This window comes from Lichenostomus cassidix, chromosome 2 (assembly GCF_008360975.1).
Source record: "Lichenostomus cassidix isolate B80296 chromosome 2, HeHo_3.0, whole genome shotgun sequence".
In the NCBI taxonomy this organism is placed as follows: Eukaryota; Metazoa; Chordata; class Aves; order Passeriformes; family Meliphagidae; genus Lichenostomus; species Lichenostomus cassidix.
In genome coordinates, this window is record NC_139482.1 from 105,384,834 (window position 1) to 105,404,493 (window position 19,660).

The window sequence follows — 19,660 nt, forward strand, 5'->3', positions numbered from 1 at the left end:
TATTATTTGGATGCCTAAGGATTGTTCAAACTAGAGAAGAGAGTGCTCAGGGCAAGTCTCATCTATATAAATATCGGAAGGGAAGGTGCAAGGCAACTGGAGCCAGGGTCTTCTCTGTAGTGCCCAGTGGCAGAACAGGAAGGAATAGGCACAAGCTGAAAGGCAGTAAATCCCCTCTGATTGTCAAGAAACAGTTTCTCACTGTGGTGGGGTCAGAGCACTGACACAAGGCTGCCCAGAGAGGCTGTAGTGTCTTTACCCTTGGAGGTAGTGAAAAGTCATCTGGACATGGTCCTAAACAACCAGTTCCAGGTGGCCTTGACTGAGCAGGGAAGGTGCACCACAAGAACTCCAGAGGTTCCTTCCAATCTCAACCATTTGTTCTTCTGTGAAATTAGGGTTTAGGCCTTTTCCCAAAATGTCACTTCAGAGGTGGAGGAGATACAGGTCAAACAAAACTAGACTTCTGCTATCCATAGGCACAGATGCCTGCTGTCTAAGGTTTCAAGCTGTCTGAAAGGCTCAGCCAGCTCATTTTAACCTCAATTTGATTTGTCTGACCTTGCAGCAAGGTGTTTCACTGGAAAAACACACAATCCAATTTGGATGCAAAGCAGAGGATACATCCACAATTAATAATGTTCTTGGCATTTCCAGAAGTGTATGAACTACTGACATACATGGATTACCACATTACCTAGAGGAGCTACACTATTATCTTGACAACTCAAGATTATTCCCCACCACAATGATAAAAGCCCTGTTTGTGGGTGTGCCATTAATTTATGTCTATTGGGTCAAACCCATCAAATTCCTGCAGATGCTTGTCTGCTACTGTAGCCCTGCACAAGGCCTGGAGGCTTATGCTCTGACCAATTACACTGAATATTTCCATACAAGACGAGAGTAGTTTTGCTCTCCCTACCCTTTCTCCTGCCATAGTTCTTGACTCAAAAAAGGGACCTGCAATAGCAACACTATTATATTTCAAGATTAACAAGAAGCTGTATTTCTATTTAAAGGTCAAACATATTTGAACAAGCTTTTGTTATGGAGGCAGTGTAGCTTTGGCAACACAAAACTCTCTGAAGCAGATGAAAAATCTTATAATATACTTCTACACTAAAAAGTACCCCTACATTATAAATGTACACTGCAGACCCCCTTCAAATAGGCATGCTCTAAAGCCATTCTCAAAGTCTCCTAGCATACCTATGGATCCAAGAGTTATTGCATTTATGTCCACGTTTTAACATTAATAATGTAGCACTGACAAGCATGAGAGGAGGGAAAGCATTCCTATTCAAAAACACTCAGTCCACATGTACCTTACAAATGGCTTAACATGAAGCTATGCAAGCAAAGTAAGCACATCACAGGTGCCACTCCCAAACACAAGATACTCAGATGAGGGCTATGCTTAGAAAGCCAAGCATCCTCTTATACTGGACTCATCAGGATATTCACAACAAATGGATACACTTCATTTGTAAGAGGGCCTCTACTTACCATTCTTTGCAGCAACATTCAGTTCACTATAAATGGAGCATAATTTGTTTTGTGTCTGCTAATCAACAATCCTAATAGGATAGCATAGGCCTGTATTTCCCATTTGCACATACCAACAAACACATTCATTATTAAAGTGTATTATTGCTGCATTTCAAGGAGAGTGATGGTAAGAACAATACAAGCAATGTAGAGGAAGAGTTTACTAACATTCCTTTATGAACTGGCATGGCATGTACCTTCAAGGAAAGCTACAATACCAGTGATTTATTCTCAGGGTATAAATACTTTCTAACACAGCCCATTTACCAATTCTAGTGATATCCTCAGTGACTCAGCAGCTAGCATTATACTAAGGCATTTCATCACTGGACAGCAGAGCAAGCAGAGATAACATACTTCTGAATACTAATATTACAACAAATAAAGCTTTTAAAGTCACTGGCTGTCGGGGGGGCGTGGGGAGAGAGAGGCCAACAAGTACACATTTGGTCACAAGATTAAAAAAATCAGACCAGAGGTCAAATTCCACATTTATTTACCTTGATTATAAAAATGGCATCAGTTCTAACGAGTCAGAATGAAAAAAAGTGCAAAAGGCAGTTTCAGTTGAAATGCCATGATTGTGACCTGGTAAAGTTTAGGTTAAAAACAAAAAACACAATGGACAACTCATCCTTCCATAAGCACTAATACTGTCAAAATGGGAAATCATCCATTTTATTCCTCATAGCTAGAAGACCCCTGTATTTCATGGAACCAGAAGCGACTAAAATAAGCCATCTAAAAAATCCAGACAGAACAGCAGAAAAGTAAGTTTAGACCCAGTCAGCCTCCTTTATTCAAGGAAAGGCTACACATGGACAGCCTACTAGCCCGTAAGACAAGAGATCAGGTATTGCTGATGTTTAAGGAAGCCAATAAAACCTACCAAAATCCCACCACATGACAAATTTAAGATGATTTGACAACTGTTAAGTGACACAAAGCCTTAAGTTACTTAACACTGCCCAGAAACACTGCTTTTAAAACAGCTCCACACAAAATACATGCATAAAGAAGAGTTAAATATTCTGTCTCCCTTAAAAGCACATGTTAATATCCAGTAGTGGATAGGCTACATGAAATTTATTTTTCCTATGTGTAGGAATTATTTTTTTTATTATTACTCTAAGGAAATAGCTTTTATCAGACTTACACAGAAAAAAAGCCTTAATTTCTTATAAATCAATTTTTATAAATTAAGTTTCAAGAAAGAGAGGTCAAGAATAATAAGACATCTCCAGAGATGTAAATGTGTGTGACCACAGTAACCAAGTTCAGTGTTGTAATGCTTTATACAGCTGAGATACAAAACCAGACCACGCAGCCAGACTGTGACTGCAGAAAATTATCACACACTTGCACGCAAAATCCCAGCAAAAAATGTTAACAGATAGGGTGCTATGCACAGAGGTTCAGCCTTATATCATGGTTTTTTGCTGCTTCACTTTTTTTCCTGAGGTGTTACCAGTCTTTGGCTGACAACACACTGGCTGGCTGGGAGCTAACAAGTTTCAGAACTCCACTGTCCATCCAGTCTTCCAAAACACATCAGGTACAAATTAAGCCGTAACATGGAAAATAAGCTGATCAGTTTTACGTGCCATGATGACATCATGATGACATCACAGTGACATCAGAAGAGTAGAAGTGTACACCCTTCTAACTCCACTTTGTTTTCCAAGCAAGAAAGGAAAACAACAATATTCTCATAGCACTACGTAGTGAGAACACTTAGAGAAAATATCCATTATACATTCCTTTTTCTGTTCATCTCCATCAGCTTGAAAACTCGCATAATTTTGCAAATACATTCATAGAAAACAGAATTCCTAATTCATATTTGAGAACCTTACTCTATCAAGCACTATTCCATCAAACTCGATTCCTGCTTGGGTTTCTCCCCCTGCAGCCTCAGCTAAGACTGTTTTCTCGATGTTTTTGCATTAAAAATTAAATACTCAAACAAGTGGCAGACAAGACCTTAGAAGCAAACCTCAGAGCAGGAGGAGCTGCAGAAGCACACTAAGGAGGAGTCTCATTTCAAACCAGTATGTTTTTACACTGTGTTTCCCCAGAGGCCCATGAATGGATTCCAGGTTAGTTTACACAAGGCTGCTTAACAACAACTGCCAACAAAACACACATCTACAGGCCAAGCTTTGAAAAAGCATTAACCCACTATGGAAAGTGCAAGAACAGGTTAGCTTCCAGCTTGGCTATACAGTGAGGAGCAGGGAATGCCTTCAGACAAGCTGTCTGACCAGCTTCTATGCAGGCTCTTTGAGCTACAGGTCAGCAAGTTTCCCTGTCACTAGAAGTCAGTATGTCACTTTGTGCACTTCAAAGTTAACCTCTTTCCTTGTAGCTGGTGATATGTTGTATTGGCAATCTTAAAGAAAACAAACAAATAAAAAAACAAAAACCCCCCAAAACCACCAAAAAACTCTCCAGAGTTGGGACCCTGCTGCACTAGAAAGACTAAAAGCACTCGCCTTTTAACCTAGAGTAACACTGGGGCATCCTTTTGTGAGCCAGAACCATGCTTCACCCACAAGCCTTTCCAAGACAGCACTTGACCAAGGATCTTATCAAGTGCTTCAAAACTTATCAAGTGCTTCAAAACAAGCACTCTGTCAACACACATAATACCCTTACATAAAAGAACAGCAGTAATATTTACTTATCTTTTCCCTGAATGGAGACTCAGTATTTCTTATTTTAAAAAGCTTCTGTCTGGGCTGCTGCTTAGCTTCATTGCCCACTCTGGTGACCTATTGAATCTTCGCTGTTCTATAAAAATCTCAGAAAAAAACAGTCATGCTCTTTAACTCCCCTACCTCTGAGATACTTTGGACTTGGTAAACTCCTGCCTTTACTGGCAAGAACATTGTCTTCACAGATCTGTAGTTAGCTTTATTACCTGCAAGGTACAATGGTGGAAAAAAAATGCTTCCAGAGGAAGAACACTCTGCCATCCACTAACATCTCACTATTAAGTTACTCCAACTTTGATATCTTCGCTATAGATCTTTAGTCCAGAAGAAAGACAGCATATACAGCATCCAAAAATTAGCACAGCGAGAATCATCAAGGCACAAGTAGAACTGTCAACCTTCCAGCAGGAGAAACAACCTTCCAAATGACTTTCCTGTCGGTAGCTTTGTTCTCTTATACACCAGGCCTATACAACATTCCACACAACACATTATATCCTGTGCTCCTCTGCATAAGGGAAAAATACTTGTCTTTACCATGGAACCAGTCTGAGTTTAGAGAACCTACCAATGAACTTGTTACTTTCAAACAAGATTCAAGCTGCACTAAATATTTCTAGTACATTTCTACTCATTTGGAGGAGAAGGGAAGAAACAGGATTGTCAGTTACTGACTCAGAGTCAATAAAGACTTGCTTGATGCAGGTACACCGCAATTCTCTCAACACCAAACAGCTCTGCTGTGTTCAGTCCAATCGTCAACTCTCTGAAAGCTGTTCTCCTCGTTTCACAAGTTTACAACCTGAACAGCATTCCAGTTGTTCAGGGCATTGCCTACAGGTCTTGACACACTGAGGTTTTCCCTTGATCTCCACTACTTGCAGCAAGAGCTGAAGAGAATGGACAGAGTAATTCCTCTGTGCTCCAGTGATTGAAAGGAATAAAAACAAAAATTAAAAAACGGGGCTGTCACTCATTTCTAAGCACAAAGAAAAACGTTCAGAGAAACAAAGGCATTGGTTTTATCAACTGAGGGACTACAGACTCTATTGTTCTAGGTCTAGCCCAATAGCCAGCCAATATATGATCCCCTTACCAGATCTAACTCTGGAATCTTATAATTAACCTCTTTCTTAGCTTCTCTGATTTTATTTGAGTCCCTCACCTCTCTTCATCTCTCCCTCCCACACACCAGAAGCTCCCAAGACCTTTTAGAGGTTAATGTAGCTCATGATACTGCCAGGTGGAAGAAAAGGACTGCTGATGGATGCCAGGACTTCCCTAGCAAATTTGCTCAGGGTGCCTTTATCAGCATTTCTCCCCTGACTGCAGAGTGTCATCACTGCTCTCCTCACCTGCACTCCCACAAAGAAGCATGTAACAAAATTCTCATTAAGGAGTCATCTGGACATAGCCTACAGGCACCTTCTTCATTCACAATACAGTAAGCTAGTCAGTAGGTTTAAGTGATAACAGCCATGCTCATACCCGGCTCCCAGAAAACAAATCAGAAATATATTAAAGATAACTATTTGTATGCCAAGAGCATGCAAGCATTCATTCAAAAGCATACACACAGACACATCTAACCTTCAGACATTCAATTATGTTTCCAAGAAATCTGAAATAAACTAAGGCAGCACACTGAAATTCTAGAGATTGGTATTTACCAGTTGAACTCTGTGCACATTTTTTATTTACAGGATGTGCACACAAGAGATAGGACATTACGCCATGGTAAAGATAACTAAGTTCAAGGACTATCACCCACAGTATTTTGATATTAAAAACTTTCTGTAGAAGTGACAAGCTTAATTTGTTATGAAAAATTCTTCATAGCTAAATAGATAACACATTTAACGCAAAAAGTGAAAAAACCTTTCCTGAATTCTTTATCTCATCAGCTAAGGCTTTTCACCAGTTTGTAAACAAGTCCCCTTTTTAAGACAAAAACAAACTAGAAAGCATGACAACACCTGCAAAGGCTGAAGATCAAAGCCACAAAAAGACTACAAATGAAACTAGCATACAACTGCTACCCGTTCTACACGCATGCAATACGAGCTCTTAATTTACTGTTACATATAACCCTTGATGGTAAAAGTGAAACTTAAGAGTCAAGATACTCATCTGCACATTTCATCTAGCAAGGGTTAGTGAAGAAACAAGGCAAAAAAAAGAAAAAAGCTAATTTCTTTAACTAAATAAATTTCTTTCTATCAATTTCACACAGCATCAGCACAGGCAGTTCAAGTACTAGAGATGAATTTTAAACTCATTCAGAAAACCCAGCAGAGAGAATAGCATGCAAAGAACCTTAAGTTCAACTCCTCCTACAACTACATAAAATAACCCAGGACACAAAAAATACTAGAATCAAACTGCTTTAAGAATGTAGGTTCTGATATTTGCTAGAAATAGTGCAAGGCAAGTCCTGCTTTGAAACACTACTTACTAACCTTGTGCCAAAGTCACTGCAGAAAACGTTTCAAGTTGTGCTGGCTGGCTCCGACACCAACGCCCCAGCAAATACTCAGATTAAAGCAACCAAGCTACCTTCCCGTTTGCCCTCCCATGTTTTAACTATTTGGCAAAAAGTATCTGTGCTCGTATCTGCGTGACACTGAAGGGTTCGCCCCAATGTCAAGAAGGAAGCAGAGCCACAAACCAGCAGCCCCCAGCCCATCACGCACGCTACATACCGCGGGACGATTTCGGGCAGGCACGGTTCCGAGAGAAGCCGCCCCGGTTGCAGCAGCAGCAGCAGCGGCGGCAGCACCAGGCGGGCCGGCACACGCCGCGGGCGGCCCCTTCACCTTGCGCCACACGCCCCGGGCTCCGCGGCCGCCCCGGCGCGGCGCAGGGCGGGGCGGGGGAGTCGCGGCCGCCCCGCGCAGCCGGGGCGCGGCTCCGCTCAACGCCGCTCCCGCCGGGTTCCGCCGGGTTCCGCCGGGCGCGGGGCGGCGGCACAGGAGGAGGAGGGAACCAGCCCGAAACGGCAGGGCGGCCACGCCAGCTCCCAGCCCGGCTAAAAATGGCCTGACAGACCGAGCGCGCCCGCCCCTGCCGCGCCCCCGCCCCGCCGCCGGAGCCAGGAGCAGGAGCGCTGCCCAGCGCTCACCGCCGCGGCTCCCGGGGCGGCCCCGCGGGGTGTGCGGCTCCCCGCGCCCTCCGGGGCCGCCCCGCACGGAGCCCCGCCGCAGTGGGTTATTTTTGGAAGCTCCCCCACCCCCCGCTCCCGGCTCTGCGGCGTCACAGCCGCTCTCCCGCCGTGCGGAGCGGGGAGGTCACGCCTTTCCCGGCGCGGGGCCGCGGAGCCCCTCCGCCCGGAGCCACTGGCCGCAGCCCCCGCCCGGCGGGCAGGCACCGGGCCGCGCTCCGAGCGGCCGTGGGGAGCGACCCCGCCGCCACCGCGCACGGCGAGCCCCGCACGGCGGCACCGGGAGAGAGGAGAGCAGCGGACAGATGGAGCGATCGGAGAACACGCTCATGCACCATTTCCAGCGCAAGTGGAAGACGGCTGAAGCTGTCTGTTTTAGTGCTGCACTCGCAGTTTCATCTGCGAACTGCGCGATTATGCTACAATTGCCGAAGCGCAATGATAAGTAACACTAAATAAAGTTTTCTCTAGAGAGCCAAAAGTGCGTTCACTGTGGTGATCCTCACTGAAGTGAGGAGCCTCTCCTCATTAGTCAAGCAGTAGCTTCTGGTATGCTGACAATTTAAATTAGAGGGGAAAAGAATTCTCCTTAAAGAGGCAAGATAAAAAAGCACCAGGCTTGATAAAACGTTCATTCTAGAGATAACCAGATTTCATGGGACATGCACAATACGGTTGCAAGGTTATATATATTGCTTTTGCAATGCCAGCAAAACTACAGTCTAGAAATCAGCACTGAACAGCAAAGAACAGGGCCCTGAGTTACAAAGGATAACAAAGCCAAATGATGTGGGTTTAAGAACAGCAATGATCAATGAATGTAGCTTCTTAGAAAACTGTAAGTCTTAGGAAGAGATTGCAGATGCAATTTTCCCTTATGAATCTTCTGGCATCTTTAAAAGCCTGCACTATGTTCCTGAATTGCAGTAGTTTGAAGTTTAAAAATGTCAAGACAAAAAAACTCTCCAGGATCACATCTTCTCCCTGTCATGACCGACTGATTTCACTAGCTATGGTGGAAAATCACGTTCACACCTCAGCCTATCCCTCTGTGCCCAAATCTATGTGCTTCCAGATTAAAATAAGGCCTCTATTACACCTCCTGAGACTATTCAAGTTCAAGTAAGGTGAAATTACAGTTTCACCATATGCTTAGCCATACTCCACTCTGGAAAGCTATTTTAGTCTGGCTTGAAGCAAGATGCCAACACAATTAAGGAATACTAACTAACACTATACACCCACTGCTGTAACAATTTCCCCCTCATCCGCAAATGAAGCTGGCAACTTTAATATCAGACTTTCTTAAGGAAAAAACTCAATGTAAAAAAAGCAATGCTTGTTCCACTCTGCTAGAACTTAAGTAAGTCCAAAAGACTCGTGACTGGAGACAAAAGGACTTGGAAAGGAATGAAAAAAACCAAACCTAGACAATGGAGCCAGTGTTTGTAGCTCACTGTTAAATAACTGGAAGACTAACAGCACCAACACAAACCTCATTTTGAAACACAGCTTACTGATGACAACAAGAGCATAACCAAAGGATTATAGTTACCACAGTACAGGAAGACAAGTTTATTCCATGGTACTAGGGCATTGTCAAGAGGGAAGAAAAATACCAGCTCTCCTACTCCAGAAACTAGAGAATTTTACCTATATTCCTAAATTGAAGTGTTTGCATTACGTTTAACACTATACAAGATATTTGTTACTGGGAAAGTCGTAAGTTCAACAGATAGCATTTGCACACCCACTAAGCACATGGTCTGAAAAACAAATTCAGAAGCAATATTGTTCAACACTTCAGTTAGCTAGTAAAAAGAAAAAAAAACCCCAAAACCTAATTTTCTCAATATTTTGACCTTCAAATCAGCAAAGCAACAGCCTTATTGAATTCAAGCATTCAGTCTGAACATTGCAACCAGTAGCTTGTAACCAAAATGTCTCTTTTCTGAACACCCAAATACTAACACATCCTTTCTCTAGAAGCACGAATTTTTCATCCCATTCAGTATGCAAAATGACAGCTTACCAACAACATGAAGTTGTATGGGCTTGTGTATTCATTTTTGTAACAGGTAAGCAGGGAACTAGCCAAATATCCTAAGATGTTTCACCCGTTATAGACACAAACAGCACAATACATACCCCTTCTTGCTTTGTGAATAGGTTGAGACACTCAGCCAGAGCCTCACATGTTTCCTGGGATACTTCAGAGACTATATCAACTTTCTGCAGGAGGGGAGATGATATTCCTGAAAGCACAAAAATATTAGTAATGTTAGAGGGACATTGTAAATGACAGGATTATTTTAATTTTTTTCCTCTAAGGAATACAGACGTAACATTTACATTCTACAGGAAGGCTGGTGCATTGCAAGATCTGTGGGAGGGTTTTTTTTTGCATCCTTTCCCTAGTACTGGTATAAGGGGCACATGAATTGATTGAGTTTCTCTTTCAGCAAGGCTTAGAAAGCAGAGGCAGTAAGCCACAGCAGCAACACACTGGAAAAGGGACTAGCAACAAACTCCTTTTAATTACTTGCTAGTTTTTAAAGCTCCAGGTGACAGAACTTATATAAAAAGGATACTGCACTGGTTTAATAGAAATAAAATTGAAAAATGTAGCTTTTTTTGCCTTCTGCCATGTATTATATAGAAGGAAAAAAGCTTACCACAGTGCTCGGTGCAGCTGTAAATTTCGGTTTGAAAAAAAATAGATGGGGCTGTAATTCCAAGCACACTGAACAATTAAGAGGGAAGATCTTATTTTCATAGACTCATGTGTAAGTAGTTCAGCTTGCCACTTCACATCCTGATTTCTATGACCATTTATAGAAGGGAGTGCATGTCAAGAACCAGCAGGAAATCATGGTAACTCAATCAGCTGGTAGAAATTGAGTCAATCTGTGAAGTTTTATGATGTGCAGCAATTCCTTGGAAATCAAGCGAGCCATTTACTCAGGAAGCGTCATTTTTGCAATTAAAATAATTGCAACATTTAGTACCTGTAGACTCCAGAATCAGTTGACACCATTTAATAACACAGGTGCTTCGAGCTGATGTCACACCACTGAAGATTAAGAGACCCATCAGTGACAGTTCCTGAATTTGCTTTTCAACTTATAGTGCTTATGTAGGACAAGATACAGGACATAGCCACACACTAACTGTGGTCTCTGATACCAGAGTTCCCCACTGACTCAAATTGAGTCTTATAGTACCTCTTAAGAACAGCCAGTGTCTCTAGAAGGAGGGGCAGCACATTGAGTGCAGAAGCAGGAGACATCTTTATTTGTAATATACAAGATGCATACATCTCAAAGATAACTGCATTCAGAATAGCATGTTGAAACAGTTATGGAGAGAATTTTAAACATCAGGTGCCAACATAGCCATTTTAATATTACTCAAACATTTTTAGGGAAAACTCCACACAGAAAGGTTTCTAACTCAGAAATTTGCATTCTTCTGGAGCCAGAGGATTCAAATACTTTATAGATAACACAACGATGTGTGAGCTGGGAGAACTGCAGCAGTTGTCTCTGTTACAACCTACAGAAGTTACACTTGAACCCAAAAACAGTTCACTGACCTAGCAAGTTACAATCATTCATTGGAAGGAAAACAGGAACTTACTACTACTATTGGCCAAGACTAGCAGTTCCTAGGAATGAGATAGTATCTGCTTTTTGCTTTACTATGGGTTTTGATGGCTTCAGTTGTATATTTCCTTTTTAAAATTGTTTTTCTTGTTTAAAAAAGAAACTCACTGGTTCTTCAGGTCAGCCCTATGGAACCAGGGAAACTGCATCTCTACCAAATGGAATATATCCACCTTACACTAATTTTCAAACTGGGGTTTTTTGTGAAAAAATCAGTTTTACTGTAATAGTAATTACAAAAGCTTCACAGTATGCTCATATGTATTATGAAATGTCCCTTTTCCTTGTGAAATAAAAATGTGATAAAAATTCAGTTGATGAAAAAGACAGAGTAACATCATAGAGTAACTTACCCCAGTAGCATATGGAGAAAAAGCTGTATTTTAGACTCCTTTTGGAAAGACACAGAGATCAAAGAGGAAGAACTTTTTTCTTCTCAAAACTGGTATTCTACTACATACTAGGGATCTGTGTAGACAAACAACTTGTTCTCTAATTTGAGCTTCATAATTTTAGTCACAATATGTAACTAGGACTCAGGCTCAAAGGACCAAGAGTTAGATGTTCTTACAGAACTACTCTGTGTGTTTAATACATGAACAACTTCTGTACATTTTTAAGGCATTTAATAAAACAAGTAAAAATCTCTAACATCTTGATGCCTGTGATATTTTTTAGCAGTTATGCTGCAAAAGTCCAGGTATGTGTTAAGAATTATAATTTGAAATGAAGCCTGAGAAGTTCAAATCTGGCATAAAAGTAATGACAAAATCTGTGGAATATGTCCCATCATACCATGCCTCCAGTTCTCTGTATAGTTTTGTGATTTCCCTGCTCTTTGTGCCTGTGAGGAGACATTTATGCACTGCAATAAGCTACTAACTACAGATTAAAAAAAAAAAAACTTTGAAAGTGGACCCCTGTGTTATATTTTTATGATACTACTCAATAAGGACTACAGCTAGAGGCAGTTTCACTGCATTTATAGCCACTAATAAAATTTCTTTCAATCAGCATACTTCTTAGCTGTTTCTCCAAATCTGAAATCTTAATTGTTAGCAATTACTATAATGCTACTTTATTTGAATCTTTTTTGATGGGGAAAACAGTCCTGTATTTTCAAGCTCCTGAAAATTTAATTTTGGGGAAATAAAAACGTTCTGTTTGAAAGAAAAAATTAGTTGCTTGGTAACAAACTACATTTTAAATGAGTAAGCTTTACCTTTTGTAGCATCCAAAGATTTAACCATTGCAAGAAAGTCTGAAACCTCTTTACTGAGTCTCTGTTGGCATGCTTGTGCTTTCTGAAAGACAACAAAGATAGCCAGTTCAGAAGTGCCTTGTTCTAAGGAAAGCATATACTTGTTCTCTTAACTATAGTAAAAATATAAAATTTGGACAGCATTAAATCTTAACAAAGGTTCACAGTCCAGAGACTTATATATTAAAACTGAAAAAATGACTTAAATTACCTTCAAAGATACACAAGCAAACAGAATATTCAAAGACACACAAGCAAACAGAACACTTTATCGCTGACCAGATTTTGTTTAATTCAACGTAGTAAATCAACCCCCAACACACTGTTGTATGTACCACTTTTGCTCTTTCCCTCATTCTTTATTGAACAGTTTCAAAATCCAGGAAGAGCAATTGCTTGTTCTTTGAGAAACTTAAGGACAAAATAAACAAATTCATAGGTTAACTGATAAATAGCAAGTACAGTGACACACAGGAACCAACAGCAAGATCATATTTCAAGCCCACATTAAAACCTGGAGACGGTTATCATAGAACCACAGAATGGCTTGAGTTGGAAGGGACCTTAAAGATCATCTAGTTGCAACCCCCTGCCCTGGGCAAGGATACCTTCCACTAGACCAGGTCACTGAGACCCCCATCCAGTCTGGCCTTGAACACCTCCAGGGATGGGGCAACCACAGCTTCTAGCTTCTCTAGGCAAGCTATTCCAGTGCCTCACCACCCTCTGAGTAAATTTCTTCCCAGCATCTAAACTAAATCTCTCCTCTTCCCCCTTATCCTATCTCTACATTTAGTGTGTAATCACTATTACACACTTGGACTGTGTAAAAAGTCACACCCCCTTTTCTATAAAACCCCCGTTAAGAACTGGAAGGTCACAATGAGGTCTCTCTGGAGTCTTCACTTCTCCAGCTCTCTCACCCTATCATCAAAGGAGAGGTATTCATTCATTCCTGGTGATCAGCTTTGTGGCCCTCTTCTGGACCTACTTTAACATGTTGACATTGTTCTTGTGCTGAGGACCCAGAGCTGGATGCAGCACTCCAGGTGGGGTATCATGAAGGCAGAATAGAGGGACAGAATCACCTCCCTTGCCCTGCTGGTCACTCTGCTTTTGATGCAGCCCAGGATGCGATTTGTCATCCAGGTTTCAAGTGCACTGTTATCTATTAAATAATACCATCTTCTGTAGGCTGCTGGGGACTGCCACTGCCAGCTATCCTTCCACCTCTGCACTGCCATGGGCTACTTTAAGTTCTTGTACCAAAAGGAATGGTACAAGCCACTCGGAGCTCAGTCATATGAAGATTTTTGCACTGCAGTATCAACTTTCCCTTAAAATAAAAGGTTTTAGCAGTATATGTATAGCAAAAAGCAAGAATCACAGGCTGAATGCTAGAATTACCAGAGACTCAGGTATGACCAGTCACTGTACAATACAGCTAATGTGATCTGAGATGATAAAAGTTCATTTCTAAAACACTACATTGCCTATTTTATAGTGGCAGAGCTCATTGTGGGTTAGCTTTGGTGACACCAAGACAGAGGATAACAAGTACAGTACACAAGGCTCCCTCTCCTGGCTGAAACTCTCAAGCAGCTTTCTATCGTGCTGCAGTGCTGGCAAAAGTGAAATCACAGCCCTGTAGCTATGATAAACATGCCATTTTAGCCACACAGTCTGAGCAGGAACACATGACAGCAAGCAATGCAAACACAAGCAGCATTTATGCATCCATGGGAGGAATCATCACTTTTAGTCAAAGGTACACCAAAGTATTTTAACACAAAACAGTACTAATTGGCAACTGCCCAGATGCATGAGCCAAGTAAATAGTAAGTACATACTTTCAGAGTGTCCTGGAGGTCTGTAACAGATACTGCATCATCTTCATCATCACTACTCAGCTGTTCCTGTGTGCAGTAATGAGTGCTATATGCAGAGTGGTCTTCTATTGCTTCCAGCCAACTCTGGAAAGGAAAAAACAGAGTTAATAAACATTTCAAAAGTCATCTCCAAAATACAGTATCATATATACAGAACAATCAAATTTTGTCTTGATGTGAAGAAGACACTCATTAGCAAAATGAGACATCTCAACAAACAAGAAATAGATTGTTAGAAAATGTAACATGCATTACAGATGAAATAACTCTGTAGGCAGAGCACCACAGAATTAAATTATTAAACCTTAAGCACAAATGTAACCCACCCCTCAATCTATCTATGGTCATGTAAAAACCTCATTCATTAAAAGACTGTAGGGAATATATTTTGCATCTTTATGTTTCTGTTCAGACACAAAGGTCCCTGTGACAAAGTCTGCCTTTTTATGCATGACAAACTCTGAGTACAAAACCTCAAGCACTATTATAATTAAGAGGCAGATTCTTTTCCTGTTCATCGGATCACGGAGTGGCTGAGGCTGGCAGGGACCTCTGAAGGTCATTCAGTCCAGCCCTTTCTGCTCAAGCAAGGCCACCTAGAGCTAGCTGGCCAAGAACACATACAGATGGCTTTTGAAAATCCCCAAGATTTTCAAAACCGCTCTGGGCAACCTGTGCAGTGCATGGTCACCCTTCCATTTTCACTTATATCCAGAGAGAAAGCCCTGTGCTTCAGTTTGTGCCCATGGCCTCTGGTCCTGTCTCCTGAAAAGAGCCTTGCTCTCTCCCTCTTTGCACCTCTCCTCAGGTATTTAGATATGTAGACAAGCTTCCCTGAGACTCTCCTCCTCCAGACTGAGCAGTCCCAGCTCTCTCAGCTTTTCCTAGTAAAAGTGATGCTCTGGTCCCTTTAATCATCTTAATAGCTCTTTTTTAGGTTCTCTTTAGTATGTTCACATCTCTCTTGTTGTGAGAAGGCCAGAACTGGACACAGCACTCCTTTTGCATCCACCTCAACTTCATCTCTAGTTCGTACACCTGTAGAAGTACAACAGTGAATATACTACAATTAGCCCTAAAAAAAATTCTCTTGTTTCAGACCCACCTTTTAAGAAAATCTAATTTATTAGGTTATCTGGGAGTATGGTTAACAGTAGAATGTACCATTAAATATTCCTTTGTTTGGGATAATGAACTATCAAAGTGCAACAGAATGAAGTTGCAATAGAAATTTACCACATGGAGAAGTTAACAAAAACCAGGAAGTTAGATAACAGGGCATAATACAGGCACAGAGCTGGAAAAGAAGGCAGAACTGATTTTAAAGAAGAGAGAATTACAACTAGTCCATTTTTTGCTGTTTAATCTATAACCATGCTAAAAGATTCAATATCTGCACTTATGCTACTAAGTCCTAACAATCAAGACATGAAACATGCTGCTACTAATGCATCCATAGAGGTAGCATGCAAATTATTCATTACAGAAGTTACTGTATTTTAATGCCTTTGATAAAGAATCATTATTACCTCTCTAGTTTGAGAAGGAAGGCTATTTTTAGGAATCTTGAAACGATGAACAGTGTCATCAAAACATCTCACAGAAAAGAAGCAGCTGTCTGTAGATTTTACCTAGGGCAATGTGGACAAAACACAAAATAAGTATAATGAAGCAGTCAGAAGAAAAATGAAGAGTAAGCAAAGTAGAAAATTACACTTAACTCAGAAGTTTTTGCCTCAGCATTGATCCAAGTAATTGTAATTTCCAAAAATCTTGGTCAGAACAATTTTCCAAAGTGTCTCATAACACCATGAATAGTAATATAGAGGTTCTTTATGTTTAAATATTATATTTGTATTTATTTGCATCACTTGATTCAGACAAAACCTCAGCAATGGTTCAAGATCACCAATATTAAGGAATTTGTAGATACTGAAAAGCAAGAGACACTTTTCCATACAATATGAGTGTACATATAAGTGCAGTTTAACAGGATTGTGGTGCCAAACTAGGATAGGGCAATTATAGAAATATGGAAATTATCTTAAAGGCATTTTTCTTAAACATTTCTTCTTTCTTGGCATTATAAACAACACCTGGCCTTTGTTTTCTCTGTTCACCCCTTCCAAAATGGACTCCCACAAGCATAATGGAAATTAGAGAAGTTACTCCAAAAGTTACAAAATTGATTAGTCTTTCAACTGAGATCAGCTTAAGTTATGCAATCAGTCACAAGTAGCCAGGGACAGCTAAGGAGGAACTGGAGCTTTGGCTATTCTGTATCACATGCTTCAAACCAACCCGGACTGTGACTGCTTTCAGGATGCTTAGTGTGTTTGTCTAAATCTTCAATACTTTAGAAAGCAGTGAGGGAGATTTATGGCCACTTTACATAAAAGAATACTTTGCTTGACAAGAACAAGTGTTTCTTTCAGCAGCACAAGCTTTCTCCCTCTTTTATAACAAAGATCAGGTTACCAATCCAGCGGAAGTTTTCATTAACCAGGAATGAAGTACAACAGAACATAAAAAAACAACTTAGTAGTTACAACACATTGCACTTCCTACCGTGCAGACAGCTTGTGTTAGATGCTTGCATCCCTGACGATGATCATTATTCACTGCATCAGCTCTTTGAAAGAAGAAGAGATTTAGTAAAGTGAAGACAGGAATTATTTAAATTGCTTTTCAGAAATTTAAACACAGAACTGACTTACTGTCTCCGATACCAGGAAAGGACTCCATGTTCCAGAACTATCCAGTAAAGTCTCCAACCAAAAAATCGTGAGCTCTAAGAATTAAAATGGAAAAAAAAAAAAAAAAGGCCAGGTAAGCTTAACAGAATAACAGAATACATTTACTGCAGACAGCTCAGAGTGCAGCTGCAGTGTGAGGCTTCAATCTCAGCAGTTAAATGTCTCTGGTCAAAGAAGTGTGAAGGACAGAGTGACTCCTGCATGGTCAGGCAGAGAAGCTTACTTAACACTTAAAACTTGTAAAAATTACAAAAACCTTTTAGATTCTGCATATCCTGGTGATCACAGCAACCTAACAATATTTTACAATTGCAGCACTACTCTGATTCTTGGAACCACCTAAAGATAAAAGTTGAGCCTGCTATTCATGAGAACTGAAATATTAAAATGCTGCATTTTTTAATATTACAGGAATTGTTGGTCATCACACAATCCTATTTTATAAAATCAAGTGAGAAACAAAACACATTGAGATATCCAACTACAACATTTAATCTTTCTCAAGCTTTAGTACACAGCTCTTGTTTGAGAATAGCTCCTTATATTACAATTGTGACTTAACACATAGGAAAATTTAGACTGAAGAAAACTTTAAAGATTTCATTAAGTAAGATAATTAAGCACTCATGTAGACTTTCTTTTAACAAGAGAAAATAAGAGTCACTTGAGCAACACAGCAAAACAAGCTTTAAACTCTTTGAATGCCATCTTCCCACTGTTTTAAAATTTTCAGAAGATGACGGCAAAATATTAGTCACAGTTTCTTAAAGACAATGTATTAGTCACAGATTATCAAAGTAATTAAGGAAAGAAAGAACAAAAAGCATTTTTCCCACTGCACACACAAGGAAAAAAAACATAGTGAAGCTTTGCCACAAAAATTACCAAGAAATAGAGATTTTAGGGACTGAGGTTAAGATCAGGGGGTGCCATGAATCTAGTAGCCACTCCATCCAGCCAGCCTCTATATATATATATATATATATACACATATATATACTGAAGTAAGGAGAAAGGATATAGTGACATACTTTGAGATCTCACAAGCAATTTTAAAAAGGGAAATAAGACATACCTTCCATAGGAGACCTTCGTATCGTCTCAGGGGTTTGTTGACAACCTGCACAGAAATTAAAGCTCATATAGGAATAGCTTCAGCTAGACAGCCTTGGCATTTTAAATTGATACAAAAGTTCCTACCTTTCCAGTTTTACCTGCCAGTATCAATTTCATTTCTGCACCTTGGGCTAGATCAAGGGGTGTCTGATCTGTTCAGTAACAAGACAAGGTATGAGAAATTGATGCAAATTAACTTAGATGTACTTAAAAATAATTTGACACTTTTTACCCATCAGTTTGGCCCCCAAGCATCTACATTTATTTGGAATTGGGGAACATAAACTCCTCAGGGGCAGAAAACTAAAAAAGGTTTTGAACTTTAAGGCGCTAAACTGCCCATCAGAGATCTAACTACAGAGAGCCCTCTGCCCTTACTGATTTGTTTTTAGCTTCTTGCCATAAAAAATGGTTTAGAACATTCACAAATACCAAGATAGAAGCATCTTTAAGCAGAGGACAAGAACACAGTTTGCCTAACATCTGCATCAAGTTTTCCTCTTTCTGGTTTCATTAGAAGCCTTCTTCTGAGGAGTCTCTTTGTCAGGGCACATTTTCAATCTTACTTTTATTTTTGGTCATCTATGTTCAGTGTTTAGCATCAAGAAAACAAACGCCAGGCACATTACCCTGTTAAGATAGTTAGTAAATTTTCTAGAAACAGGTAAGTTTGAAAACTAAAAGCATATACAGTAAGTATTTTGCTACAGTTCTTCAGCCTCTTGCAATTTAGTCGCTGTTTGCCTTCCTTTATTAGTGATACAAAGCTGGTAAAGCAATTTAAGGTTTTCCCTGAACACTGTGTAGTGAGTAACAGCTCACAGAAGCTGTTGAATTTGTGTCTCCACTTAACATTTCATATACTTTTTATTTGGTACTCACCATTTTTGTTTCTTATTTTAGGATCTGCTCCATTTTTCAGAAGTTTCAGTGCACAGTGCTTATGAGCACGGTATGCTGCACAGTGCAATGGTGTGTTCCCCATCTGATCTGTACAGTTGATATCAGGTGGTTTGCGCTTGTTTAACTGGAAAAAAACAAAGTTCTGCTTACTTATCAGTTTTCCCCCCCTCTCCCAATGCCATGTTCTCTCTTCTGAAAATTAGTTGTTCCTAACTAGGATGCTTCTGTGTAGATCTGGGAACAAAGAGGACATTTAGCAAGTGTTATGACAAGGGCAAGGACTGCAACAATCAAGCATGACATTCAGCTAGAGTCAGGAATTTCAGTGTTTTGTTTGCTATACCCTTCCACCTCTGCTGCACAATATGGACACATTTTTCCTGCTCAATTGCACAGTGCCAGGAAAAGTTGCCCAGTATTGCATTTCAGTCATTTATATTGCTAGAACGGCCCCACCCAATTCTACTGTCAAAAATCTACTGTTCTTCATAGAATACTCCCAGGCACTGCAAGAGTTAGCGCTGGCCAGTGCTAAATCCAGAAAAAAAACTGTGCAGCCACCCTGTTTTAGAGAGTAAGAACTTTGTACTGAAGGGTGGTGGACCTGCCAGTCTCAGTGACAGATATTCCTAGGCCATTTAG

At 40.4% G+C, this 19,660-nt stretch overlaps 1 protein-coding gene across 1 annotated transcript in view; it reads right to left on the bottom strand.

The window, feature by feature from the left end:
- OSBPL1A (oxysterol binding protein like 1A) overlaps window positions 1-19,660 on the bottom strand; it is a 76,641-nt gene that overhangs the window by 39,918 nt on the left and 17,063 nt on the right. Inside the window, exons 7-15 of the mRNA XM_085052706.1 lie at window positions 18,998-19,142; window positions 18,200-18,267; window positions 18,075-18,119; window positions 16,961-17,034; window positions 16,812-16,875; window positions 15,773-15,874; window positions 14,205-14,327; window positions 12,316-12,397; window positions 9,577-9,683 (exon numbers count right to left, since the gene is read on the bottom strand). Of these exons, the coding sequence (XP_084908832.1) occupies window positions 9,577-9,683; window positions 12,316-12,397; window positions 14,205-14,327; window positions 15,773-15,874; window positions 16,812-16,875; window positions 16,961-17,034; window positions 18,075-18,119; window positions 18,200-18,267; window positions 18,998-19,142 (810 nt within the window). The remainder of the gene's footprint in view (window positions 1-9,576; window positions 9,684-12,315; window positions 12,398-14,204; window positions 14,328-15,772; window positions 15,875-16,811; window positions 16,876-16,960; window positions 17,035-18,074; window positions 18,120-18,199; window positions 18,268-18,997; window positions 19,143-19,660) is intronic.